The sequence below is a fragment of the Mus pahari genome, chromosome 13, assembly GCF_900095145.1.
Source record: "Mus pahari chromosome 13, PAHARI_EIJ_v1.1, whole genome shotgun sequence".
NCBI lineage: Eukaryota > Metazoa > Chordata > Mammalia > Rodentia > Muridae > Mus > Mus pahari.
The window spans coordinates 7,386,389-7,414,302 of record NC_034602.1 but is presented as its reverse complement, the minus strand read 5'-3'; the positions used below and the strand labels follow the sequence as shown (position 1 = coordinate 7,414,302).

The window sequence follows — 27,914 nt, the reverse complement described above, 5'->3', positions numbered from 1 at the left end:
TCCATCCTTCTCCATCTGTGTCCCTTTATCTGTGAGGGACAGAAGGAGGTGGCAGATCTTTTGGTGCTGGAGGTAATGACATTTAGCTGTGGTGGTGGCACAGCACTTGAGAGACAGATCTCTGACTTTGAAACTAGCCTGTTCTACAGAGTGAGTTTAAGTATATCCAGGGCCACATGGAGAAATACGTGTCTCAAAAAACAAAACCCCAAAAACTAAACAAAGTGACTGGAGAGATTGCTCAGAGGTTAAGAGCATTGAATTCTCAGCAAATACCTGTTGGCTCATAACCATCTACAAAGAGATCTGGTGCCCTCTTCTGGTTTGCAGGCATAACATTTTATACATAATAATTTTTTTTTAAATAAACAAAGGGAACTAATAAGTAATGAAACTTCCAAAGTTTGAGATGGGAACTGGGCACAGGTTCTCTGGAAGAACAGGAAGTGCACTTGCATCATCTTTCCAGCCCTGTTCCTGTTTAATGCAAGTTCTGTTTATTTTTTATTGGGATGGAATCCTATTATAGTCAGGTTGTTTTATAGGTGAGGGTGACTTTAGCACCTCCACCTGAGGACTGGGAGAACAGATCTGAGCCTCTACAGCTTTGAGAGTGCTGATCAAACCCAAGACTTCAAACATAGTAGACAAGCATTCTACCAACTTAGCCTGGTCTACATAAAAACACACACATATAACAGCTTGGCCAGCTTGGTCAACAACAGAAAAAGGGTGAGGATTAAATCTGGGCTGAACCTTGGTATGGGATGACCTTTTAAAACTTACAGGATACCAGATGTTCTACTGGTTTTATTGGTTTCAAGATGTAGCAGGATAAAATTGGGTAGTATTAATGTTTTTAAAAAGTTCTGCTTAGCCATAGCCTTTAAGTTTGATTGAGAATGAAATATTTGTTGTTACAGGAATTATTTATTGTGTACATTCTCCATGGATGTCCAGTGCTTGCATTTATCCTGGCATTCATAATAAAGTTAGTAACTTCAAAGAAGCTAACCTATTTGATTGTAATTATGCATACCTGGAATCCTAGACAGTGTGGAGGCCAAGAAAGAAGAAAATTGCCATCTTTGTTACATAGCAAGTACCAGGTCTCATACATAGGCCTAACACTCTGGAAGCTCAGATCTGTATTGAAGTCCTGAGCACCTTCTCTCTTCAGACTTCTGATATGGTCTGAGCTCTAGTGTTACCCCAGGACTAGTATCTTCACCCTTCCAGAACAGGTGCATCTGTTTTTTGTTTGTTTGCTATATAAACAGTATTCCCTGGTGCCATCCTAGCTTCCTAGTACTTACTCTGTAGACCAGGTGGCCTAAAAATCATATCCCCACCTGTCTCTGCCTCTCAAATGCTGGGACTAGATAAAGGTGTGTACCACTAGGACAGACTTAAGTCATATTCAAGGGACATACTCTTGTACTAGTTATTTCTGTGTGCTGTACCTTTTACTGACCTGTAGGAAGTCATCTTTGCCCTTCTAAATGTATACCTTACTTACCTTGATTTCTGCCAGAAAGTCTCAAACCATTATAACCACATTCATTAGTTCATTGTACACATAGGTAGTTCCAGCACTTTGAGGGTTGTATAAGTGAGATTGGTTCACTGTAAAGATTTGCTTATATTTATATGTTACTTGCATGTGTCCTTGAATGTATATATGTACACCAAGTACCTTCAGGGGCAAGAAAAGGGCACAGGATCCCCCGACTCTTAAGTTAGATCTTGTGAATCTGTGCTAGGAACAAAACTTGAGTCCTCCGCAAGATAAGCAAGCACTCATAACTGCTGCTCCCATCTCTCCTAACTGTAAAAAGCCATCTTAATGAGAAGGAGGTAGTGTGTAATAGGGGTAAAAAGATCTTTGTTGCAATGTTACAATTTTGTTCTGAATTGCTGTAATGGCCATTTAGCTGTAAGCCAGAAGATCACTGTTTTGTAGTTTTTAGTGTAGGGTTTTATTTGTTGTTGATTGAGAACCTATAGCCCAAGGAGAGCAAGAACTCACTTTGTGTAACCCCAGTTGGCAGGTGTAAATCATCACACTTGCCTGAAGTTTAAGGTTGTCTTGCGTCCCATACACAATTTTTTTTTTCCTGTGCAGAATTTCCTGGAACTTGTGCTGTAGACCAGTCTGGCCTCAATCTCAGGATCCATCTGCCCTCTGCCTCCCCAGTGCTGCAACTGTCTTGTGAAGTTTTAAGTTTTAAAAAGATATTTTTTAGTTTTGTTTTTTAAGATTTTATGTATTATATGTAAGTACACTGTAGTTGTCTTCAGACACTCCAGAAGAGGGAGTCAGATCTTGTTAAGGATGGTGTGAGCCACCATGTGGTTGCTGGGATTTGAACTCTGCACCTTTGGAAGAGCAGTCGGGTGCTCTTACCCTCTGAGCCATCTCACCATCCTAGTTTTTTAAAAAGTTAATTAAATTTACTGCTTGACACTCTTTTGGGATTTTGAGGAAGGGTTTCTCTGTGTATTTTCTTTTTTTCCCCACCACCTACCAGGGTGCAAACATGTGCCACTACCTCTAGCCCATGTAGTCCTGGGTTAGAACTCAGGACCTCATGCATACTGAGTATTCTACCAACCACCGTGCACCCACAAAACCATTAAAGGGAAATATTTCTGTTTTTCAGAACCAAAATACCCAGCTTTTGGTTATTTCAACAGGGCTCAACATGTAGCCCTGGCTGACTTCATGAACCGTGTTCTTGTGAACACGCACCACCATGTACAGCTAGGCTACTTGGTTTTGCTTTGCTTTTGTTGTTTCCCCGAAGGCAGGGTTTCACTGTGTAGTCCTGGCTGTACTGGACTGTAGACCAGGCTGGCCACAAACTTACAGATCTGCCTGCCTCTGCTCTTCCAGTGCTGGGATTAATTAAAAGGAATGTGCCACCTTCTAATCTTCCCTGCAATGATGATTTTTCTTAAGTTTTTTTTAAAGGATTTTAGAGTGATGGTGGTGCTGGTTTTTTCCACATCAATATTGGCATTGTTTTTAACAAGGGTTTTAGATATTTATAGTGCCAAGATTTAAATGGACATGCTAGTCAAGTACATTTTCACAGATCTACACCTACAGACAATACCCTTTCTTTAGATTTTATTTCTTTTTTAAAAATTAAATTATAGCTGGGTGTGGTGGCACACACCTTTAATCCCAGCACTTGGGAGGCAGTAGTAGTAGGGATTAACCTAAGTATTAAGTATAGTTTGATGGTCCTTTATAAAACCATGTTAGTCCCTGATTTTTTTCATGTTAAAATCTACTAAGAGTAGATCCTGGCTCATTAGACTCAGGTGCTTGCTGCCAAGCCCGATGCCTCAGAGTCAGCCCTTGAAACCCACATGAGAGAAGCAGCTCCCAAAAGCCATCTGACCTCAGAACAGGTCACTCTGGAGTGTGAGGCCATTTCCAGGTCAGAGTTGGTTATTTAGTAAGATGTTTGCATAAAAGTGAAGGTCAGGGCAACAGCAGCTATCCCCAAAACAGCCGGGCGGACAGAAGACTACACCTGTGTTGGATTTCCCAGTGCTTTCTATTATGGTTTTGGGTTTTGTTTGTTTGTTTGTTTTTGGTTTTTTGAGACAGGGTTTCTCTGTGTAGCCCTGGCTGTCCTGGAACTCATTTTGCAGACCAGGCTGGCCTCAAACTCAGAAATCCACCCAGACCCCTATTATGTATTTTTATTTGTCTGTTTTTTTTTTTTCTAAGATTTATTTATCTATTTTATGTATATGAGTACACAGTTATTCTCTTCAGACACACCAGAAGATCGGATCCCATTATAGATGGTTGTGAGCCATCATGTGGTTGCTGGGAATTTTACTCAGGACCTCTGGAAGAACAGTTGGTGCACTTAACCACTGAGCCATCCCCAGTCCTGGTTTTGTTTTTTTTTTTCAAGAGTTTCACTGCATAGATATGACTGTCCTCAAACTCACAGACATAAGCTTGCCTCTGCCTCCTGAGCTCTCATTCCAGTTGCCAGCCAGGACTATACATTGAGATCTAGCTTTAAATTTAAAAAGTAAAAATGAAAATTCAAGTCAATAATAACACAGGGCTAATGATCATTCTAAGTTAAGACCACTGTTTCAAAGAAGAGAGGTAGACGGTGAAAAGAAGTGAGCCTGAGTATTGGGAAACAGATAAGAGAAGATCAACTCAAATTCAAGACCTGTGTGGTGTACAGTGTTTCAGGCTAGTTACTGTCTTAAAAAATGGCTTTGGCGGGTGAGGAGTTCAGGGTCATTCTTAATTACATAGGAGTTTTATTTAGGCCAGTTTGGCTACAGGAAGTAAGAAATACTGTTGTTCTATTATTAGGCAGAGGGCAAATGATTACTTAATTTAAAAAAAAAAGGTTTGTTTCAGTAAACGCTAAAGCAATAAAGTGATCCTTTGAAGAAAATGTACCTACAGTCTTGAACTGGTACGGATTTTCTTTGTAAAAAGTAGAGGACAGTTGCAAAGAAAAAATTCTGGATTGGAGATGTCTTAGCAAGTGTGAAGCCCCCAAGTTATATAGCTTTTTTTATTTTTGTTTTTTCGAGACAGGGTTTCTCTGTATAGCCCTGGCTGTCCTGGAACTCACTTTGTAGACCAGGCTTTGTATACTCAGAAATCCGCCTGCCTCTGCCTCCCGAGTGCTGGGATTAAAGGTGTGCACCACCACGCCTGGCTGTTGTTATATAGCTTTTTACACCTTTACCTGTTCATCTTTTGCTCTGTGGGCTTTCACACACAGGTGACATACAATCACAGACAAATGGCAAAGTTTAAAAGGTATATAACTGTACAGTGGTGGGCACATCTTTAATCTCAGCACTCAGGATGCAGACACAGGCAGATGTCATTTTGAGGACAGCCTCTTTTTAGAAGGAAAAAAAAGATAAAATAAGATTAAACATAGGTAATTTAGGCATGCTTTCATAGTCCTATAATCCCAGAACTTTGGAGTCTGGACCAAGAGTTCAGGTGTGCCTGGTGTCTTCAGTATTTAGCCAGGGTGGCCATAGCTTCAGGCAATTGTCCTGTTTTAGCATTCTCAGCTATTAAACCAGGGCAGATAATATCTATTTAATCAAGGAATGCATGGTACTTGGTATACTTTTACTATAAAATTGATGTGATAGGGAAAGATGGATGGCTAGTTCATGACTACAATGGTCCTGATTTCTCAAAGCTTAAAATCAAAAGCATGGAAGAGAACATCCATTAACATTTTTTGAAGTGTTTACTCAAACAGGGAGTTTTGTGTGTTAGGCAGGTACTGTACGATTGAATATTGAACTATATCCAAAGCCCTAATTGGCATTCTTTGCAGTTGCCAGCAGTGGAATTGGAGTTTGAAATTGGCTCTGCTCTCTACCAGGTTCTGAATGTTTGCTAACATAGAGTAAAAGTGTCTTTTTTTCTTTTCTTTTTTTTTTTTTAAGATATATTTATTTATATTTATGTATATGAGTATACGATAGCTGGTTGTGAGCCACCATGTGGTTGCTGGGATTTGAACTCAGGACCTTCAGAAGAGCAGTCAGTGCGCTAAACTTACCCTGAGTCATCTCTCCAGCCCAAAGTGTGACATTCTTAATTTAAATTAAGAGTCACATTCTAGGCCGGGCATGGTGGCGCTCACCTTTAATCCCAGCACTTGGGAGGCAGAGGCAGGCGGATTTTTGAGTTCGAGGCCAGCCTGGTCTACAGAGTGAGTTCCAGAACAGCCAGGGCTACACAGAGAAACCCTGTCTCGAAAAACCAAAAAAAAAAAGAGTCACATTCTAGTTCCGGGGTATTCTTACTCCTTAGTGCCAGAGTTAGATTCATAAAATTCCTTGCCTAATTTCATTTTTTAATTTTTTATGCATTACATATTTTTATAGGAATAAAAAAATACGTCGTTGGTCTCATTATCAAGACATCCTCTGACCCAACTTGTGTAGAGGTAAGGAAAATGTTAATTTTTAAGTTTTATTTTAATTCATTTCAGTGTTGTGTGTACACATGCAGGAGAGTGCATGTATCATGGGTATGGAGGTCAGAAGTCAACTTGAGTCATTTATCCCCTCTCCTGTCGATGTAGGTCTGAAGAGCGAATTTATGTGTTTACCCTGAAAACCTATTTAATGGTTTCATAAAATTAAATTTATTTATAGAATAATATTCTGTGTGCATGTTTGTAAATACTTGAGTGCCGTTTGAGGATACAGGCAACTTTTGGAGTTGGTTCTACCATTGTTGATGTAGAGGCGTGGACTTAGGTTGTCAGGGTTGTTGGCGGTTGGCTTTACATTCTGAACTACCTCCCTGGTTCCAAGAGAATGTATTAAAGAAAGGGAAATTATGTATGTTAGTCTGTTTTTAATTATCCCAGGAACATGCATATTTCTTTCTTTCTTTTTTTTTTTTCCCCGAGACAGGGTTTCTCTGTATAGCCCTGGCTGTCCTGGAACTCACTTGGTAGACCAGGCTGGCCTCGAACTCAGAAATCCGCCTGCCTCTGCCTCCCAAAGTGCTGGGATAAAAGGCGTGCGCCACCAGGCCCGGCTGCATATTTCTAATAGACATAATTACTTCCTATGCTTATGATTGTATTGAATTCTTTAGGCACTTATTTAATCTGACCCCTTTTCACCCTCCCTAGAAAGAAAAGGTGTATATTGGCAAGTTGAATATGATTCTTGTTCAGGTAAGCTTTATATTAGCCATCTTCCTCAGAAAAATTAATATTTGGATCTTTTCTTATCCTACAGATGAATATATTTTTAAAATTAGTTTTATTTTTAATTATGTGTAGATGTGTTTGCCAGTGGGTATATGCATGCAAGTGAAGGTTTTGACAAAGGCGCAAAGGCATATGAAACCTGGGCCAGAATTAAAGATGGTTATTATTGACATGGCCCTGGCAATTAGTCAGGTTAACATTTGTTACATTTGAAAAGTCTGTTGTGATAAAGATCAAAAATTATTTTAGGACTCAATTATATGGATATAATTATGAATTGGATTACAATATGGAGTTTTAAATTTTCAGTGGGACCAGATTCTTAAACTTTGCCTGCAACTGTGCATTTATTTCTTCATTTACATGTAGCTCTTCTAATCCCAGTTTATATATCCTTGCATGGAATGTGGCATCCTAGTTAATCTCCGTATGTTCTTTCCTAACCAACCATGTATTTAAGTTTAGAATTTTTATATTGGCCTATTTTCTCTATTTGCCCCCAACAGACCATCCTTTTGTAGAATGTTTGGAATGTATTTGGCCATGACTCTGTCCAAATATCAGAAATCTAATACATTAAAATGGTGTTTTAATCGATGACTCTGTCCATGCTTGAGCTCTCAAAGCTCATAAAATGTTCCAACAGGGCCTGGTGGCATTGAGTCATGTAAGAGCCCCAATTCAGCTTCAGCACTGCACTAAATAATGTTACGACTAGATAGTATCCAATAAAAAATGTCTGTTTTGGGATAGTAGGGATTGATTTGAGGGGCTGATATACTTCATGAACATTTAGCTTGGCCCCTAAACCCTTCATCATTAGGTCTCATAGTTTGGGATATACATCTCTCAATCTTATATTAATATACATTAGGACATATATAAGTCTCAAGGTAACTGGGGCCTTTAAGCATTGAAAGCACTGTTTTATACTATGTATGGTATATTAATGGGGAAGTGACTAACACTCTGGGTTTGATGATGTTTTATCTTTGTCAAATGATATGAAATGAAAATTTCATTTTTAATTTTAGATACTTAAGCAAGAGTGGCCTAAGCATTGGCCAACTTTTATCAGTGACATTGTTGGAGCAAGTAGGACCAGTGAAAGTCTGTGTCAAAATAATATGGTGATTCTTAAACTCTTAAGTGAAGAAGTGTTTGATTTCTCTAGTGGACAGATAACCCAAGTTAAAGCAAAGCATTTAAAAGACAGGCAAGTATTTATGTTTTAAATTATTTCATGCTATATGGAGCTCTTAAGTGTAAACATCTTTAATGAAATCTGGTCAGCAGTGTTTACATTACTGGGGAAGGGGTAGGACTCCCCTGAAGTCAGCATTTATGTCGTCCCTTTCTTTCTTTCTTTCTTTCTTTCTTTCTTTCTTTCTTTCTTTCTTTCTTTCTTTCTTTCTTTCTTTCTTTCTTATTTATTTTATTATTTTCTTTATTTACATTTCAAATGCTATCCCAAAAGTTCCCTATACCCTTCCCCCGCCCCTGCTCCCTACCCACCCACTCCCACTTCTTGGCCCTGGCCTTCCCCTGTGCTGGGTCATATAAAGTTTGCAAGACCAAGGGGCCTCTCTTCCCAATGATTGCCAAATAGACCATCTTCTGCTACATATGCAGCTAAAGACACGAGCTCAGGGGGTACTGGTTAGTTCATATTGTTGTTTTGTCCCTCCTTTCTAAATCAGGTTTTGTTTTGTTTTGTTTTTTTCATAGCATGTGCAATGAGTTTTCACAAATATTTCAGCTTTGTCAGTTTGTGATGGTAAGTGGTTTTAATTTTCTTTTTTTAAAATAAGAGTTAGAGGAAAGTATATTTATGGTATGATGTTTGTGTTTCCAGGAAAATTCCCAAAATGCTCCCCTTGTTCATGCCACATTAGAAACACTGCTGAGATTTCTGAACTGGATTCCACTGGGATACATCTTTGAGACAAAGTTAATTAGCACATTAATTTACAAGGTAAAACCTGTACACTTCAGCTTGTCTCTGCGTAGTCACAGTAGGTTTTGTTCACTGCTACTCCACTCACCGTCTGTCTCTGAAATGAAGGGGCTGCTCAAGGTCTTTGCTAGTAATTGTTTAATAGGAATCTCATCAGTGTATGTGGGGTTTGTTTTCTTTAGCTCAGGATTAGTGGTAGATATTAATTCTAATACTATAGAGTCAGAAGCAGGAGGTCTCTAATAGTACATTTGCTTAATATTGTGTATATGCCTGGGTGAGGTTGTGTGGAAAAGTCGTAACTTGGTTGAGATTTGGTTTGCTTCCCCATGGGTGTTGTGGGGAGTGAACATTGGGTGCTTCTTTTTTACCTGCTGAGCATCTCAGGCTCCGGGTCTACAAATTGGGATTTTGAGGGTGGCTTGAAATACATAGCAGGGTATAGTGGTTCAAAGTTACGTGAGACCTATGTGAGCCGAATCCAAGTTGAAAGCTTTAATCCTAGCATTTAATCTGTGTGATTCTGGTTTGGTTTAGGACTTTAAGGACTATATAATATAGTAGCGGCTGGAGAGATGGCTCTTGGCAGAGGGCCTGAATTCAATTCCCAGCGACCACATGGTGACTCACAACCATCTGTAATGGGTCCTGATGCCCTATATTTATTTATTTATTTTAAAGATTTATTTATTATATGTAAGTACACTGTTAGCTGTCTTCAGACACTCCAGAAGAGAGATTAAGATCTTGTTAAGGATGGCTGTGAGCCACCATGTGGTTGCTGGGTTTTGAACTCTGTACCTTTGGAAGAGCAGTCAGGTGCTCTTACTCACTGAGCCATCTCACCAGCCCCCTGATGCCCTTTATCTAGCTAATGGTGTTTAGCTAATGTCCGTTTTCAATGTTTTCTTCAGTACTACCTTTGAACATTTATACTTAGATTATTTTATTTTGTAATGAACCCTATGCAAATTTCTTGGTTATTTATATTTTTAAAAACAGGGTCTCAAGTCAATCAAACATACCTAATCTTGAGAAAGTTACCAGATAGGTACCTCCCACGCTGCCCCACATAATGGAGCTTACTGTTTTCTTAACAAACACAGGGCATTAGGGTTGTTCTCCAGCATCCCGAAACATCTCTGATGCACAGCAAAAAGGACAGAAGTTTAGGGTCATCATCTTTTTTTGTTTTTTTGTTTTGTTTTGTTTTGTTTTTCTAGACAGGGTTTTTCTGTATAGCCCTGGCGTTTAGGGTCATCTTTAACTATAGAGCAATTTTGAGCTCCATCTGGATCTTTGATATAAAAGAAAAGTATTTGTGCTCCTTTAGACATTTTATTTGTTTTATTTTGTGGAAATGGGATTTGACTGCATGCCACATGAATATCTGTTGCTCTTGATGTCCAAATGCATAGAGGTCAGAAGAGGGTGTTGAATCTCCTGGGACTTGCTGTTGCGGGTGTTGGGAGTACTATTTGGGTCCTCTGCAAAAGCACTAAATGCTTTTAACCACACCCTTCATCATTTTTAAATAAATGTTTCTCGATTTAACTTTTAATTTTTTTTAAATAAAATTTTTCTTTTAATAGTTCCTGAATGTTCCAATGTTCCGAAATGTTTCTCTAAAGTGCCTCACTGAGATTGCTGGTGTGAGTGTAAGCCAATATGAGGAACAATTTGAAACTCTGTTTACACTTACAATGATGCAGCTAAAACAGGTATATGCCACTGTCTTGAAAATCATTTGAATCATTTTAATGCATTCGAAATTGTTAGATTTTAGATTCATAACCAGCAACACTGCCAAATAAACAATTAAAAAAGGTTAGGTTTAAGTTAAACTATAGAATAGCTACTATAGATCAGCCATGGTGTGATTGTGTGTATGTTACCTGTAATGTTAGATAGAAATTTTGATGTTTTTCTCTTTGAAATATTAAGGCTTTAGGGATACCATGATAATAGTTCTAGAAGTTTGAGGTTGAATATTGTGAAGATAGATCACAGTGGGAAACTGACCAATGTTCCCTCAGACTGTTCTGTTGTAGTGGGTGTAAAAGATTCATCTGACTGCTAGTGGTTTTTTTGAGGAAAAGTCTGTTAGAAAACGTCAAAAAATATAACATCAGTCTGGATTGGCCAGAAACAAAGCCAAGATAGTCCTTTGTATGTTAATATTAGCAAATGGGTGATGTCATTTTAGATGATTTCATAGTATGTAGATTGATGATGGTTTTCAAATTGCAGATGCTTCCTTTAAACACTAATATCCGACTTGCATACTCGAATGGGAAAGATGATGAACAGAACTTTATTCAAAATCTCAGTCTGTTTCTCTGTACCTTTCTAAAAGAGCATGGTCAACTTCTAGAAAAACGACTGAATCTCAGGGAAGCACTCATGGAGGTAAGTCTGGTTCTTATCATTTATTTCTCTTGAATATGAGCCTGTTACGTGTATGTGGGTCCCATGTACTCCTGCCTGGCCTGGCTGTCCTTGAACTCACTATGTAGAATGTGGTAACCTCAAACACAAAGAGATCTCCCTGCCTATCCCTGCCAAATGCTGGGATGTATGCAGGTACTGGGCTCTTTTTTTTTTTTTTTTTTTGAGACTGATTCTCATACTTTCTCTTAGGATGTTTGGAATTCAGAAGGGTTCAATAGTGTTGAACTAGTGTGAACTTATTTCTTAGCTTCTGAGGTATAAGCATGTCTTGATTCAAAACTAGATTTCTAAAGGCTGGCCCAATAGGATATTTTAAATTTTTGTTTATTGTTGGATGTGTTCCTGTTAATTCTAGAACACCTGGGGCGCGTAGAGAAACCCTGTCTTTAAAAAAAAAATTGTAAAGACTAGTGCTAGTTTAGTATATTCAAACGCAATTTAACTAACAGTAGTGTGTTTTCCAAACTTTTTTTTTTTTTTTTTATCATCTTCACAGAAAATCATTACTATTTTATCAGGTCTCACCGGCCCATTGCTTTATGTCCCTGGATTTATCTGTTACTTTATATACATTGTAATATATGATACATTTTCTTTTTAATATATATGTTAGCATATTGTAAAGAACTACCATGTTCTCCATGGTTATGTAATATTTCATTGTGAGAGTATACACATTTTGTGTTTTACTGAGCCCTGGTGGCATTTTACTTTGAGATCCAGTCCTCTAGTTCCGATGTGCATGGAATTCATTTATATCAGGGCATCCTCAAAGTTGTGAAGTTCATGTCTCTGCTTTACCATCACCCACTATTGAAGGGACCCTTTATGACTGATGTTTCTGCCTTCCCATGTGCTGGGACCAGAGCTCTAGGGCATGCTGTCCAGCTTAGAAGCTGTTTAAAGACACTGGATTGTACCAGTATTTGTTTTTTGTTTTTGTTTTTTAAATGTATTTATTATTATATCTAAGTACACTGTCTTCAGATGCACCAAAAGAGGGCATCAGATCCCATCACAGATGGTTGTGAGCCACCATATAGTTGCTGGGATTTGAACTCATGACATTCAGAAGAGCAGTTAGTGCTCTTAACCACTGAGCCATCTCTCCAACCTGGATTGTACCAGTTTAAAGTATCCTGGAAACATAGGACATGTCAGAAAAAATATCTGCTGCCTGTTTTCAGTCTGTTTGAGGGATGAGATGCCATATATATTTCAAATAGAGCCTTTGGGTTTTGCTTTTTGAGACAAGGCCTGGCTGGCTATCCTAGACCTGACTTTATAGACCAGACTGACCTTGAGCTAAGAGATCCACCTGGCTTTTGGCCTCCCAAGTGCTGGGATTAAAGACACGAATGGGGCTGGAGAGATGGCTCAGTGGTTAACTGAGCACTGACTGCTCTTCCAGAGGATCTGGGTTCAATTCCCAACAACCACATGGTGGCTCAGAACCATCTGAAATGGGATCTGATGCCCTCTTCTGGTGTGTTTGAAGACAGTGACATTGTACCCACATACAGGAAGTATAAATAAATCTCAAAAAAAAAAAAAAAAAAAAAAGACATGTATGTGCTCATACTTACTGCCCAGAAAATTTGGGGATAATACTTAAACAATTTTCTTGATCTTAATATGCAGGCTCTTCATTATATGTTGTTGGTGTCTGAAGTGGAAGAAACTGAAATTTTTAAAATCTGCCTTGAGTACTGGAATCATTTGGCGGCTGAGCTCTACAGAGAGAGTCCATTTTCTACATCTGCTTCTCCCTTGTTATCTGGAAGTCAGCACTTTGATATTCCTCCTAGGAGACAGCTGTACTTGACCGTGTTATCAAAGGTAATGATGTGGTTGGTCAGCACTCTCGTTTCTTACTATAGATTTGGTGGCTAAGGTATTAGAAGTAGAACTTAAGAGGTTTTCTAGTTGCAATTTGTTTATTTTTTTCTTTTTTTGAGACAGGGTTTCTCTGTATAGCCCTGGCTGTCTTGGAACTCAATTTGTAGACCAGACTGGCCTAGAACTCAGAAATCTGTCTGCCTCTCAAGTGCTGCGATTAAAGACATACGCCACCACTGCCTGGCCAATTTCTTTCTTCCTTAATTTCTTTTTTTTTTTTTAAGATTTATTTATTGGGGGCTGATGAGTTCATATCCCAGCAACCACATGGTGGCTCACAACCATCCGTAAAGAAATCTGACACCCTCTTCTGGAGTGTTTGAAGACAGCTACAGTGTACTTACATATAATACATATAAGTACACTCCAGAAGAGGGCGTCAGATCTCTTTACAGGTGGTTGTGAGCCAACTTGTGGTTGCTTGAAATTGGACCTCTGGAAGAGCAGTCAGTTCTTTCAACTGCTGAGCCATCTCCTAATCCCCACTTGCAGTTTTTAGAAATATGCTTCTTAAGCTAACAGCCTTGCATAATCTGGATTTACTAAAGTGTATATTCATTGCCTGTCTCCAATCTAGTCATTCAATAAGACATATGAAATCTGTAAACCAGAGGTTAACTATTGATACTATTTAAAACATAGATCAAGTCAAGTGATGCTAGCCTTTAATCCTAGCACTCAGGAGGCAGAGGAGGCAGATCTCTTGAGTTTGAGGACAGCTGGGTCTACACAGAGAATCCAAAAGTCCAAATTTGGTACCAAATAAGGGATGGAGAGTGACTTGTATCATCACAGTTACCAAGCATTTTAAAATTGAAAGTGTGGGTAGGTGTTAAGTACAAGGCTGACCTTGACCCATTGGGCTTCATGGATCCACCTCCCAAGTTTTGGAATTACAAATATGTGCTTATGCCTCGTATGTAAATTTTACTTTCAGCTTGATAGCCAATCCTAGCCTCTAAATAGGAATCCACTCAGTTTTAGAAGTGCTGAGGCTGTAGGAATGTACAACTATGTGTGCCTGAATATTTTCTTTAAATTCTCATGTTAGAATGAGTTTGATTTGTGTAGCATCTAAATTAGTATATGCTTTTTAAGTACATGCCTCTCATCCTATATTTGACATGGCTAGTAAGTGTCTTAACGGGTTCTTTACTGGTTTATTGATCAATAGGTCCGTTTATTGATGGTTAGTCGCATGGCTAAACCAGAGGAGGTACTGGTTGTAGAAAATGATCAGGGAGAAGTTGTAAGAGAGTTCATGAAGGATACTGATTCCATTAATTTGTATAAGAATATGAGAGAAACATTAGGTAAGTAAAGACAGTAATTCTTATAATTTATCCCCTATTTGTGAAAATAATTGGTTGAAGTTAAACAGTTTCTGAATCGGTAACCATATACTTATTAATATGCTGTTACATCTTAGCAGAAAAATTTACACTGTGAAACATCTGCATTTTTTTTATTTTTTATTTTATTTTTTATTTTTTTATTTTTGTAGTTTATCTTACTCATCTGGATTATGTAGATACGGAAATAATAATGACTAAGAAACTTCAAAATCAAGTGAATGGTACAGAATGGTCATGGAAGAATTTGAATACATTGTGTTGGGCAATAGGCTCCATCAGTGGCGCAATGCATGAAGAGGATGAGAAGCGGTTTCTTGTTACTGTTATTAAGGTATGCTGCCAGTAAGATGAAGTAGAACTATTAAAGATCTATTTTGCAACTTAATATGACCAATGCTTATCTTATTTTATAGGATCTTTTAGGATTATGTGAGCAGAAAAGAGGCAAAGATAATAAGGCTATTATTGCATCGAATATCATGTACATAGTAGGTCAATACCCCAGATTTTTGAGAGCACATTGGAAATTTTTGAAGACAGTAGTAAACAAGCTATTCGAATTCATGCATGGTAAATCTCACTTAATAAAGTCATTGTACATAATTTAACTTTTCATTTGTTATGTTGAACAAAAAAATAAATAAATGTTTTTATCTTGTTAGAGACCCATGATGGAGTCCAGGATATGGCTTGTGACACGTTTATTAAAATAGCTCAAAAATGCCGTAGGCATTTTGTTCAGGTTCAAGTTGGAGAAGTAATGCCGTTTATTGATGAGATTTTAAACAACATAAATACCATAATTTGTGATCTTCAGCCTCAGCAGGTATATAAGTCACTGTGCTTATTATTAAATGTACATGAGTTTTTGCTTGCCTATGTTTGTGTGTGTACGCCTCCTATGTATGAAGAAGCAGGAAGCAGACGTTAGGAACCATGGAGCTAGAGTTACTTAGACACTGACCACTGGGTGATGAGGCTTGAACCTGGGTTCCTGCACGTGTAACCAGCCTGCATAACTGTTGAGATCCCTCAGTGGTTCTTGTTTATAGAAGTACTATGCTTGAAGGATGGTTCAGAGTGGGTACTACTCTTGTCGAGGACTATAGTTGGGTTCCCAGCGCCCACACTTAATGCTAATTACTCTTGTAACTCCAGGTTCGGTGTTCTCCATTTTCATCTTAAGGTCTCTTCAGGCTTCTACACTATGTGTTCATAGCCCCCCATTCCCACATACATACACAGTCAAAACTAAAAGAAAACTAAAGAAACAGGTTAATAATTGGAAAAATAAGTATTAATTAATTAATACAGCCTAAATGTATTTGTAATTTGGTTACATATATTTTATATTATTTGGGTACATGAGAGTATGAAAATAAAAATGTTTGCATTTAAAACAGGTTCATACATTTTATGAAGCTGTGGGCTACATGATTGGTGCACAGACAGACCAGACAGTTCAAGAGCATTTGATAGAAAAATACATGCTACTCCCTAATCAAGTGTGGGACAGTATAATACAGCAGGCTACCAAAGTAAGTTTTTATCTTTTATGTATGTTTTAGGTGTTTTTTTCCTCTGTTGTTTTATTTTCATTTTGAGTTTTATTGAGGTTTAAGGTCCACTTTTGAAATGTAGACTTCAAACAGGAGTCCCTTTTAAATTGTAATGTGTTCATGTTACATTGAACACTCCTGCTACCCATCTCGTGAGTGTTTAGCCTCGACTTTCTGGAAAGTCTTTCAGAACAGACACATTACGTTAGTCACTTCTGGTGATCTGAGCTTCACCCCTCAGGTTTATATGAAAGCCTTTAATGCACTCGGCTGTATTTCTTACTGTATAAGTGCTTTCATGTGAGTTTGAGCAATTGAAACATTACATAAGTCAGATGTGATAGGATAAGCATAATCCTAACACTTAGAAATAGAGGCAGGACAAAAAGTTAAAAGCCATCCATGGCAACATAGCAAGTTGGAAATCAGCTGAGACCTAGAATACTCTGATCAAAATAAGAGAAAGACAGAAAAAGTGACAGGATCTTGTTTTGTGTGTAATCATGATAGTTGAGACAGTTTACTGTGGATTCCTAGGGGACCTGGAGAGACTGTTCTCACTCTACTCTTTAGGTTTTTAAGTACTTTGAGCTTTAGGTATGATTAAGTTGGTAGGGACTAACCTTGGGACCTCCTGTTTGTAAAACATCTTAGCACTGAACTATAACCTAGGCCTTGTATTGTCTTTTGAGATAACAAATAAGATGAAGTTTTCAGGCCGGGCGTGGTGGCGCACGCCTTTAATCCCAGCACTTGGGAGGCAGAAGCGAGTGGATTTCTGAGTTCAAGGCCAGCCTGGTCTACAGAGCGAGTTCCAGGACAGCCAGAGAAACCCTGTCTTGAAAAAAACCAAAAATAAATAAATAAATAAAAGATGAAGTTTTTAATAAATGAGATTGCTTTATTGTGATAATTTCAGAATGTGGATATCCTGAAAGATCCTGAAACAGTCAAGCAACTGGGGAGCATATTAAAAACAAATGTGAGAGCCTGCAAAGCTGTTGGTCATCCCTTTGTAATTCAGCTTGGGAGAATTTATTTAGACATGCTTAATGTATATAAGTGCCTCAGTGAAAATATTTCTGCAGCTATTCAAGCTAATGGTAAGTGTTCTTGCTTCTTGGGGACATAGAATGCTGGGTAAAGGGCCTTCTGCTTTCACTGTCTTTCAGTTTTTTTTTGAATTTTTGAGATAGGGTTTCTCTGTATAGCTCTGGCTGTCCTGGAACTCACTTTGTAGACCAGGCTAGCCTCGAATTCAGAAATCCGCCTGCTTTTCCCTCCCAAGTGCTGGGATTAAAGGCGTGCACCACCACTGCTCGGCGATTTCACTGTCTTTCATACCCTTTCTGCACTTTCACATTTAAGTAAACCTGCTGTCTGGAGTGTCAAAATGCCCAAGACCCTTTCTCAACAGTTGCTTGCCTACCCAATTAAGATTAGTCTTGCTTGCCTACAAGTATAGTTTATTGACAGAGTAACTATTTTGCAAAATCCCCAAAGCTGTGTGTTGGATCTTGGCTATTTGGGGGTTTGCACTTTGGAATTCTCTCTTCTATCCATTAATTTTTCAACCTTTCCTCCAATAAATTCTTTTGAAGGTATAGCTTTTTAAATGGTCAGTGGAGTTACATTGTTTGAAGTAGACCTAACTTTGCATACTATCAGGTTAGCTTATGTTTGTTTGTTCTTCAGGTGAAATGGTTACAAAGCAACCGTTGATTAGAAGTATGCGGACAGTAAAAAGGGAAACTTTAAAGTTAATATCTGGTTGGGTGAGCCGTTCCAATGATCCTCAGATGGTAAGATTTTTGTTTTTTTCTTTTACTTCACATTCTCTAATATGTCTTGTCTACATGTATTTGCTTTTAAAAGATAGTTAAATGTCTGTGTTTAGGGATATTTAGTACGAGTATTTGTTGAAGTCCTTTTATAGTAAAAAAGATAGTAATTTAGCTTTTTGAAGAAATTTGTTTGCTACAGATGATGATTATAAGTAAGATTGGTTATTTGGGGCTCTAGAGAATGTCCAAAGGTAGATTGAAGGGTTGTTAAGATTAAAAACAAAATCTCATTAGAATTCATATTTTATATATAGGTCAATAGATAATCCAGGCCATATAACTCATAAGCTGAAGCTACTACAGTGGCTGGGAGGTAGGAGGATAAAAGATTACAAATTAAGGATTTGAATCATCTCAGCAGCCCTCATCATTTATCTTGAGCTTTGATGATTGTCAATTTTAAAAAAAAATAGTCAACACTATGGTAGATTGTTATGCCTGATCTCAAATCAGCAACAAAAATAGGATCCTGCCCTATTCTCACTATTAGTGTGTGATACAACTATAATTTTTGTGAGTTGGTAAAATGGAATCTGGAGCAGTCAGTACCCAGCTCAGTGAATGACGGAGTTTTCTGCCAAATCTCAATGGATTCCAACACTGGGAACCACATGGTGGAAGGAGATCAACTCACACAGATTAACCTCTCTGACTTATATGTGCATGTGTATGTACATGAGAAAACCTGATAGTTAGGACTAAAGTATTCATTTTCTAAGTTGTGCAGAATAGTTCAAACAGCATCTACTCAATGGTGTGAGTTCTTCCCTGTGTCTTTGTCACAGTAAGAGCCATCTCATCACCTTCACTTTTCAGTTAAGGGTGTTATTTTGCCACTTGTGGTGGCACACCCTGGTAGTATTTGCCAAAGGATTCAGGGCAGGAGAATCACCTTTATAGGCCAGCCTGAGTACAGTTAGTGGTGATGGAACATACTTTTATTTGGGAGGCAGGGGCAGGTGGATCTAGGATAGCCTGGGCTACACAAAAGAGGCTGTGGTGGTTTTTTGCTGTTTGGGTTTTGTTGTTTTAAAATCCATTGACGATTTAATGCTGAGAATGGCAAAGTGAAACATCAGTTTAAGAAAATGTAGTATAAAGTAGGTGAATAGTAGTGACTGGTTGCAGTTCCCAAGTGTGTGTTACTGCACTAATAGTATGTATAGGTGACCACAGGAGAGCTACTGCTGTCCCTCACAGGTTTGAGCGCCATTTAAATGCAGGAAGTTCTTGAGCCTGCTTGTGCTTGGGGAAGTTACCATAAACACTTGCTCAGCTCTAACTCTGATAAAATTCTTGTGGGGTAGCTTTACTTACAGATTAGTTACTAGTTAAGAAATTACTTCCCACCCTTAGTGACAGGGACTCATGGTCTGGATTTGCTATGGCAATGTAGCCACCTTTTTTTTTTTTTTTTTAATTGATGCATGTTTAGATTGTGTAGGCACAGAGAACCATTCACTATATCTGGCTTTCCTCCTGTATCAGCTTCACAGCAGTGGCCACAGAATACCAAAATCTTGGTTTTATTCAACCCACTGTTAGAGCATACATTGAAGTCTGGTCTTACAGTATTTTGGATCTAGCCAATTTAGGACTCTTGACTACTGAATATATATGAAAGTGATATTTTGGTACACACCTGTCATCATAGCCCTAGGACTTGTAGCAGGATGAATGCCATGTGTTTGGGTGCAACCTTGATATGTAATGAGACTCACAGATATATTTAAACTAACTAGTATCTATGCCTGTTGTTAATGTTGACCTTACTGGTTCCTGTTGCTAAAATATTTTAGCATCAAATCTCATCAGATAATCTGAATTACCTTAGAGACTGGAGTGACCTATATTACTTTCCCCCAAAAACAGGTAGCTGAAAACTTTGTTCCTCCTTTGTTGGATGCAGTTCTTATTGATTACCAGAGAAATGTACCAGCTGCTAGAGAACCAGAAGTGCTTAGTACTATGGCCATTATTGTCAACAAATTAGGTGGACATATAACAGCTGAAATACCTCAAATATTTGATGCAGTTTTTGAGTGCACATTGAATATGATAAATAAGGTAGGTGATCTGTGTTTTTATTATATAATGGAAGATTTTGAGGTATGTTCTTAACTCCTAAATATATAAATGACAAATATATAGAATTCAGTATTATATTTATAGTATAAGGTCATCTCAATAGAATCTTGACCAAAAAAAGGACAAAAATACTGGTCATGGACACACTTAGATATAAGAATGCTCAAAGGGCAGAGGTGGGTGCATAGAACTATGATCTCTAATTTCTGGGAAGGCATGGTTGGCCTGGAACTCACTCTGTAGATCCAGCTGGATTAGAACTTAGATCTGTCTGCCTCTAGAATTAAGGGTGTGCTCCACAAATTATTGAAATAATCACAAACTAGCAAACACAGCTAGGTTTCTGGTCTACATATAGCATACACATATAACAGCTTGTTAATGCATTTGGCCAGCTTGGTCAACAAAAGAAAGGGATGGGGATTAAATCTATGCTGAACCTCGGTATGGGATAACTTTTAAAACTTAGGGGATACCAAATATTCTACTGGGTTTATTGGTTTCAAGATGTAGTAGGATAAAATTGGGTGTATTTATCTGTAAGTTAAAAAAAAGTTCTTCCTGGACTGTAGAGGTAGCTTGGGGTTAAGAGCACTGACTGCTCTTCCAGAGGTCTCAGTTCAGTTCCCAGCATGGTGGCTCACAACCATCTGTAGTGGGATCTAATGCTCAGTGTCTTAAGAAAGTGTATAAATAAAAATACATAAATCTTCTGTTTGTTTTTGTTTTTTGAGACAGGTTTTCTCTGTATAGCTCAGGCTGTCCTGGAATTCATTTTGTAGACCATGCTGGCCTCGAACTCAGAAATCCGCCTGCTTGTGCCTCCCAAGTGCTGGGATTAAAGGCATGCACCAACACTGCTGGGCACATAAATCATTTTTTAAAAAAGTTTTCCAGATGGGTTGTGATGCAAACACACACCCAGACCTTTGGTGAGTGAATTTGGGACAACAGCATATTCTTGCCAAGCATAAACTGGCCTGAGACTTCAGCAGGCTTCCTGAGAATAGGCGTTTCATGGAAAGCATGGCTGTGTTTGTTAGTTTGTGATTATTTCCAGAGCATGGTACTTAAATCTTTAACACATAAATTCTAGCCTGGAGGTGGTGGATCTCTCTGAGTTCTAAGCCAGCTGACTCTACAAAGCCTAGTGACAGGAGAGCCATGGCTATCCAGAGAAACCCTGCCTTTGAAAACCAATGATAACAAGAAAAAAACAAATCCTAAAATTTGGGCTTCTTAGGTAGAAACTTGATATTTTCCTCTTTTAATAAGACATTGAAATGTTTGTGTTCTTTCTTATTTTAGGATTTTGAAGAGTATCCAGAACACAGAACAAACTTTTTCTTATTACTTCAAGCTGTCAATTCTCACTGTTTCCCAGCATTCCTAGCTATTCCACCTGCACAATTCAAGCTTGTTTTGGATTCTATTATTTGGGCTTTTAAACATACTATGAGGAATGTTGCAGATACAGGTAAATACATTTAAGTCATTTGACTGATAAAGCAGAAATCTACATTAAGTCTCAGTAACTGTTTAATTTCCGGGGATGGGGGACATGAGTATTCAGTTTTCAGAGATTTCTAAAATACTCAATTAATTCATTAGTGAAAATTGATTACTTTAAAATGAGCCATTCTAGCAGCATTATGAAAATCTGGTGGAGATATGTTTCAACATCCTTCATAGAGCTCATGAATTTAGTATATGCTCTTTGTCGGTTAGCTGTTAGTATCTATCTTAAAAGCCAGTGTGGTGTTAGAACTGTTGATTTTATTCTGTTCATGGGTTTGATTTTTTGGTTTTTTTGTTTGCTTTTTTTTTTTTTTTTTGTATTTCTGTTTAGCCCTGGCTGTCCTAGAACTCAGATATATTTGCCTCCCAAATGGTGTGTGTCACTACATCCACTGTTGACTTGGCGATTTGTTTTTCATTAATTCTCTACCCCATCTCATATCTACCTGTGAGCCTGTGAATGGAGGTGTGCGTCATGTCTTACATGTGCAAGTCTACGTGTGCTTGCTTGCTTGCTGCGGTTCCTGGGAACCTGGTTTTGATTTCTAACTGGTTCCAGTGTATCTTACATTCTTCTGACCTCTAGAGGCACAGTGTACACAGTGGGGTGTGTGTGTGTGTGTGTGTGTGTGTACAGAGTATAAGCATCCATACACTTAAACTTAAGGACAGGATTTACTCTTTACTGACCTATGCTCCAGTGTAAGAGGGCCAACTGTTTTCTGGGCATTTTGACTTGCTTTCTCTGGGACCCTATAGGAATTCCCCTGTGTAGGAATCCTGCTGTCTGGATTGGATACCCATGGGGAATTGCATAGCTTGTAGGTTGCCCCCATGAAAGGGTTATTCTACCCCCTTGGGATCAGGACTGAAAGGTTGAGAACCACTGTTTATGTATGATTGCTTAGCTTTTGTGAATGCCTGGAGCCTGTGCAAGCCAGAAGTGGGTGGTGGATAGTTGTGAGCAATGAAGAACATTGGTCCTAGGAATCAATCCTTTGCAGGAGCAAAAAGCATTGTTAACTGCTGAGCCACCTCTCCAGCTCCCATTTATTTTCTGACACAGGGTCTTGTGTATTCCAGGCTAGTCTACCAACTTAATGATCATTCTGTCTACTTTCTAAGTTCTGGACATGTTGGCTTTGTACAACCGAGTTTTATCTTAGACCTTTGGTATTGTGTGTTTGTCTTCATATATGTCAATTCAACACTCATTTGCCTGGTTACCCACAGAAGATGTGTATGGACTACCTTCCCTTTGGAATATAAAATGTTTGTTTAAAATAGCCAAATCAAACACCAGATTTGGTTATTTATGCTTTTAATCCCAGTCCTGGAGAAGTTCAAGTGAAATAGTGTTTCCAGCTTAAGGCTAACCTAAATTACAGGGCAATACCCTGTCTGAGTAAATAAAACACGCATGTCTTTGCTTAGTTCTCATATCTGGCTATATGTTAAGATGCTTGTGACATATTTTAGAGTCTGTGAACTTCATTGCTAATTTAAAATTAATATGCAGATTCATAAAAATGGGAGTGGGGTGGGCTCACTAGGCATGGTGGTCCATACCTTTAGTATCAGCACTGGAGGGACAGAGTCTTGAGGCCCAAGTTCTGAGACTGCCAAGGAGACACAGACACACACACACAAAAGGATGGAAGAAGAGACAGGAAAACCCAGATTAATTTGGAACCTATGGGGGAGGAGTTAAGACAGAAATTGCCACATGTCTATACTAGAGTTAACTATATCCTGAGGAGCTCCATATTTGTGTGTGTGTGTGTGTGTGTGTGTGTGTGTGTGTTTTATGTATACATAACATAGAAGTATATATTCTCCATAAAGAAGAACAGGGCCAGGGGGGCGGGTCCTGAGTTCAATTCCCAGCAACCACATGGTGGCTCACAACCATTTGTAATGTGATCTGATGCCCTCTTCTGGTGTGTCTGAAGACAGCAACAGTGTACTCATAAATAAAATAAAATAAATCCAAAAAATAAAAAAGCGAGAAGAATAATAAGAAGAGGAGGCTTTAACCAGCTTTCAGATACTGTAAGTTACAATTCTGTAGAGCAGGAGAGGTGCTCAGAAATTAGGAGCGTATACTTCTCAATCATTAGGATCAAGTAGCGTTCATATCCCAGCAACTCACAATAAAGCCTCAGTAAGGAGACCACCTTTTAATGTGTATAACTTTATATGTAGATCAATAGTTTGTAACGAATTTGTTTTGTTAACTTTAGGCTTACAGATACTTTTTACACTTTTACAAAATGTTGCCCAAGAGGAAGGTGCAGCACAGAGTTTTTATCAAACTTACTTTTGTGACATTCTTCAGCATATCTTCTCTGTTGTGACAGACACCTCACATACTGCAGGTAGGAGCTGAAAATCACTAGATTACTAAGTGTTCTGTTTGTTTCCTTTTTATGTTTTAATAAGTCTCTTCTACTCAACAGGTCTAACAATGCATGCATCAATTCTTGCATATATGTTTAATTTGGTTGAAGAAGGAAAAATAAGTACACCATTAAATCCTGGAAATCCAGTTAACAACCAAATGTTTATTCAAGACTATGTGGCTAATCTCCTTAAATCTGCATTCCCTCATCTACAAGAGTAAGTTATTACTATTAATATGTGGGTGTATGTACGTACATGTAAGTGTAGGTGAGGGCCAGAGGCAGTCATCCTGTTTCAGACGGTCGGGAGCTACTAATTGGGCACTGGTGTTTCGGTTTGGATTCTTAGGAAAAGTGTATGAGCTTTTACCTACTGAGACGTCTCTCCAGTACATTTTTTACATTTAGTTTAGATGTGGATACTTCTGGGCATACGCATGTCCAAGTGGACAGGTCAGAGGGCAAGATGACAGTTCTCTACTCTGTGGTTTTCCATAATGGATCCTTGACCACCAGGCTTTATTTATTCCAAGTGTCTTTATAGGCTGAACCATCTGCTTCTCTGTCATTTACGATTTTATTTGGAGAGATGTTTTGGGATAAACAAATTGTTTAAAACAGTACTTTAGATGTTTAGTTTTTAAAGTTTAATTTTTGTTTTTATTTGCAGTGCTCAAGTAAAGCTCTTTGTGACAGGACTTTTCAGCTTAAATCAGGATATTCCTGCTTTCAAAGAACACCTAAGGGATTTCTTAGTTCAAATAAAGGTACATATTTTTGTTTTGACTTTTTGAGACCAGGTTCCTGGCTGCTTAAACTTTGTATGTGTTTATGCATCTACACACCTGTATTTAGTGAAGTCATCAAGAATGCTGCCTGTGTTGTTTTGTGAGCAGGACTCTAAAGCTCACCCATTTAAGACTAAATACCCAGCAAGGTTCTGCGGTGCTCTTGTCTCTCAGGTGTTTCTATTGGCCTGCACCCCAACCCTTACCTTTACTCGCTTTCACTCCCCATTTCTTGTTTCTAGACAGTTATTCTGTGTAGCCCTGGCTGTCCTGAAACTCAAGTCATTTGACTAGAATAGCCAGGGACTCTCAATATTCTGCCTCTCAAGTGCTGGGATCACAGACATGCCACTTCACCTAACCCACATCCATGCATTCTAGTAGGTCTAATAAGCACATTGATGCCCCTTTGAAGAATCTTATAATAACCTTTTAATTCTATTGATGGTAAGGTAGTGTCCATTCAAATTTTGGTGAAAGAGTTCACTGTTGTGAGTTAATTTTTTTACTTTTGCTTTTTTGAGGCAGGGTTTCTCTGTATACTGGCTGACCTGGAACTCACTTTGTAGATCAGGCTGGCCTCGAACTCTGCCTGCCTCTGCCTCCTGAGTGCTGGGATTAAAGGGATGCGCATCCACGCCCGGCCCACTATTGTGCGTTTTGTTGTTAGCTATTTCTCCAGTCTTGCCTTGTTTCTGAGACAGCTTCTTAGTGTGTTGCTTGGTTCTTTGGTTTGCTTAATGCAGTGCTGTGAGTGTGTTTGTGTAGCACCACTCAAATTCTTAACTCAGATAATTCTTGAAAAAAATAAATTCTATGTTCCTGGTGAACAAGCCCAGGGCTTTTTTGTTTGTACACAAACATTCAAGACAGTTTGCTGACAAATGATGTCAGAAGTTGATGTATTACAAGTCATTTGAGTTCTGAATGCAAGAACTCTGAGAATGCTTTGAAGATCATCATGGCACGGTATGATTATTTGAGCTATAATTTCCATGATTATGTCCCATGTTAAGACTATTTAATATGGGGTGATATTGCATTATTTATTAAGACTCCCACTAGGCCAGGCATGATGGCACACCCTTAATCCCAGCACTTCGGAGGCAGAGACAGGCAGATTTCTGAGGACAGCTAGGGCTATACAAAGAAACCATGTTTCCGGGGGTGGGGGGAAGAACCAATCCATGAATGCAAAGTTAGCCTGGACTAAATAGTAGTAAGACCCTACCTAAGACTTCCACTAAAAATTTTGTTTTTAGTTTAGCTTATAATTCTAATATAGTTCAATTAAAATGAAAGTGACAAATTCTATTTCTATTGCAAGTGGCAAATGTCTTCCCTTTAGTCCTGGAGGCAACTGTTTACTATATTTGACATTTCAATTGTCTGTGTTCATAGGAATTTGCAGGTGAAGATACGTCGGATCTATTTTTGGAAGAAAGAGAAACAGCCCTTCGACAGGCTCAGGAGGAGAAACATAAACTTCAGATGTCTGTACCTGGGATTCTTAATCCACACGAAATTCCAGAAGAAATGTGTGATTAAAATCTGAAGTCATGCTAGGCTTTTTTCTCTCTGCAACATTTGTTCATGGAAGAAAACAGCAGATGGATTATTTGTCGACCAAAATGATGCCAATTTGTAAATTAAAATGTCACCTAGTGGCCCTTTTTCTTATGTGTTTTTTGTATAAGAAATTTTCTGTGAAATATCTTTTCATTGTTTAAGCTTTTGTTTTGGTCATCTTTATTCAGTTTGCATGAAGTTGAAAATTAAGGCATTTTTAAAAAAACTTTTACTTCATGCCCATTTTGAGGCAATGCTGTGGGAGACAGTAAATTTGATTTGAAAATAGACTTGTAAATTCTAATACAAAACTAATTATAAATTTTTTCTTGTAAACAATACAAATTTTAATTAGGGAGCATTTTTTTCTAGCCTGTATCTTGGCCTAGAAGAAACATACATGAGTAAAAGCAATTGCGTCAAGGGGGTTCTAGAGCTGCATTGTCTGGAGTTGGCACCTCCTGAGCTGAATTGTCTGTCTCTAGACTACATGTGTTAAAAGTCTGTGTGTCAAGTTTGCAGCAAGATCATGTGCATATCATCCCATTGTAAAGCAACTTCAAAAATATGGGAACAGTTAGTTATTTTTACACAGTTCTTTTTGTTTGTGTGTGTGTGTGCTGTCGCTTGTCGACAACAGCTTTTTGTTTTCCTCAATGAGGAGTGTTGCTCATTTGTGAGCCTTCATTAACTCAAAGTGAAATGGTTAAAAATATTTATCCTGTTAGAATAGGCTGCATCTTTTTAACAACTCATTAAAAAAAAAAAACAACAAAAACAAAACTCTGGCTTTTGAGATGACTTATACTAATTTACATTGTTTACCAAGCTGTAGTGCTTTAAGAACACTTCTTAAAAGGCAAAATAAACTTGGTTTACATTTATTTTCCCTTCAGTGACTTAAAATTCTTCTTATATTAATGAAGGTGATTTTAAGGATTGTAGTATTTTATATGAAGTTTCGTTTTGTCTTAGAAATAGGACTCCTACCTGGGAGTGGCCCCTCATGCTTTAAGCCCAGCACTACAGTCAGAGACTGGATCTCTTGAGTTAGAAGTTACCCGAGTCTACCTGGTGACTTCCAGTACAGTTAGGGTTGTTGGTAGGTTTTAGCAGTCAGAGCTTTGTGCCATCACAGTCTGATGGATCTCAAGTTTTGTTTGTTTTCTTTTTGGGTTTTGGGTTGGTTTTGTTTTTTGGGTTTTTTTGTTTTTTTTTGTTTTTTTTTTTTTTTTTTTTTTTTTTTTTTTTTTTTTGTTTTTTTTTTTTTTTTTGAGACAAAGTTTCTCTATATATCCCTTGCTGTCCTGGAAGTTGCTATGTAGACCAGGCTGGCCTAAAACTCAGAAATTGGCCTATCTCTGGATTAAAGGCAGGCACCACCTCTGCCCAGCAGGATCTCAAGTTGGTACACACAGTAAATTCTAGGACAGCCAGGGATATATGTAGGGAGGCCTTGTCTCAAAAAAACTAAACAAAATAAGATAACCATGATCCTGATAACAGTTTGAGTCACTGTTTGGGGTTTAGGAACATTTTTTGTGCAGCTCTAGTTAGTCGCTGTGTGAAGTGGCTTAGCTTTGGAGGGAGGTATGGGCATACCCCTCATCCTTGCAACTGTCATCTGAGGCTGGAGGATACCTTAAGTGTTTAAGCCAAACAGTAGCCCTAGGAAGAAGGATGTTTATAGTTGTGTATGGAACTAGCTAATGTGTTCTGCTTGACA

At 38.3% G+C, this 27,914-nt stretch overlaps 1 protein-coding gene across 1 annotated transcript in view; it reads left to right on the top strand.

The window, feature by feature from the left end:
- Positions 1-27,070, top strand: part of Xpo1 (exportin 1) — a 45,192-nt gene extending 18,122 nt beyond the window's left edge. The window contains exons 5-25 of the mRNA XM_021211326.2: positions 5,917-5,978; positions 6,678-6,722; positions 7,793-7,974; positions 8,487-8,535; positions 8,614-8,733; positions 10,308-10,436; positions 10,966-11,124; positions 12,808-13,005; positions 14,240-14,378; positions 14,570-14,751; positions 14,834-14,990; positions 15,083-15,246; positions 15,824-15,958; positions 16,899-17,082; positions 17,675-17,781; positions 19,696-19,890; positions 21,220-21,388; positions 23,673-23,807; positions 23,889-24,048; positions 24,502-24,598; positions 26,021-27,070. Coding sequence (XP_021066985.1) covers positions 5,917-5,978; positions 6,678-6,722; positions 7,793-7,974; positions 8,487-8,535; positions 8,614-8,733; positions 10,308-10,436; positions 10,966-11,124; positions 12,808-13,005; positions 14,240-14,378; positions 14,570-14,751; positions 14,834-14,990; positions 15,083-15,246; positions 15,824-15,958; positions 16,899-17,082; positions 17,675-17,781; positions 19,696-19,890; positions 21,220-21,388; positions 23,673-23,807; positions 23,889-24,048; positions 24,502-24,598; positions 26,021-26,167 — 2,915 coding nt within the window. The 3' untranslated portion in view covers positions 26,168-27,070. The remainder of the gene's footprint in view (positions 1-5,916; positions 5,979-6,677; positions 6,723-7,792; positions 7,975-8,486; positions 8,536-8,613; positions 8,734-10,307; positions 10,437-10,965; positions 11,125-12,807; positions 13,006-14,239; positions 14,379-14,569; positions 14,752-14,833; positions 14,991-15,082; positions 15,247-15,823; positions 15,959-16,898; positions 17,083-17,674; positions 17,782-19,695; positions 19,891-21,219; positions 21,389-23,672; positions 23,808-23,888; positions 24,049-24,501; positions 24,599-26,020) is intronic.
- The last annotated feature ends 844 nt before the right edge of the window (positions 27,071-27,914 follow it).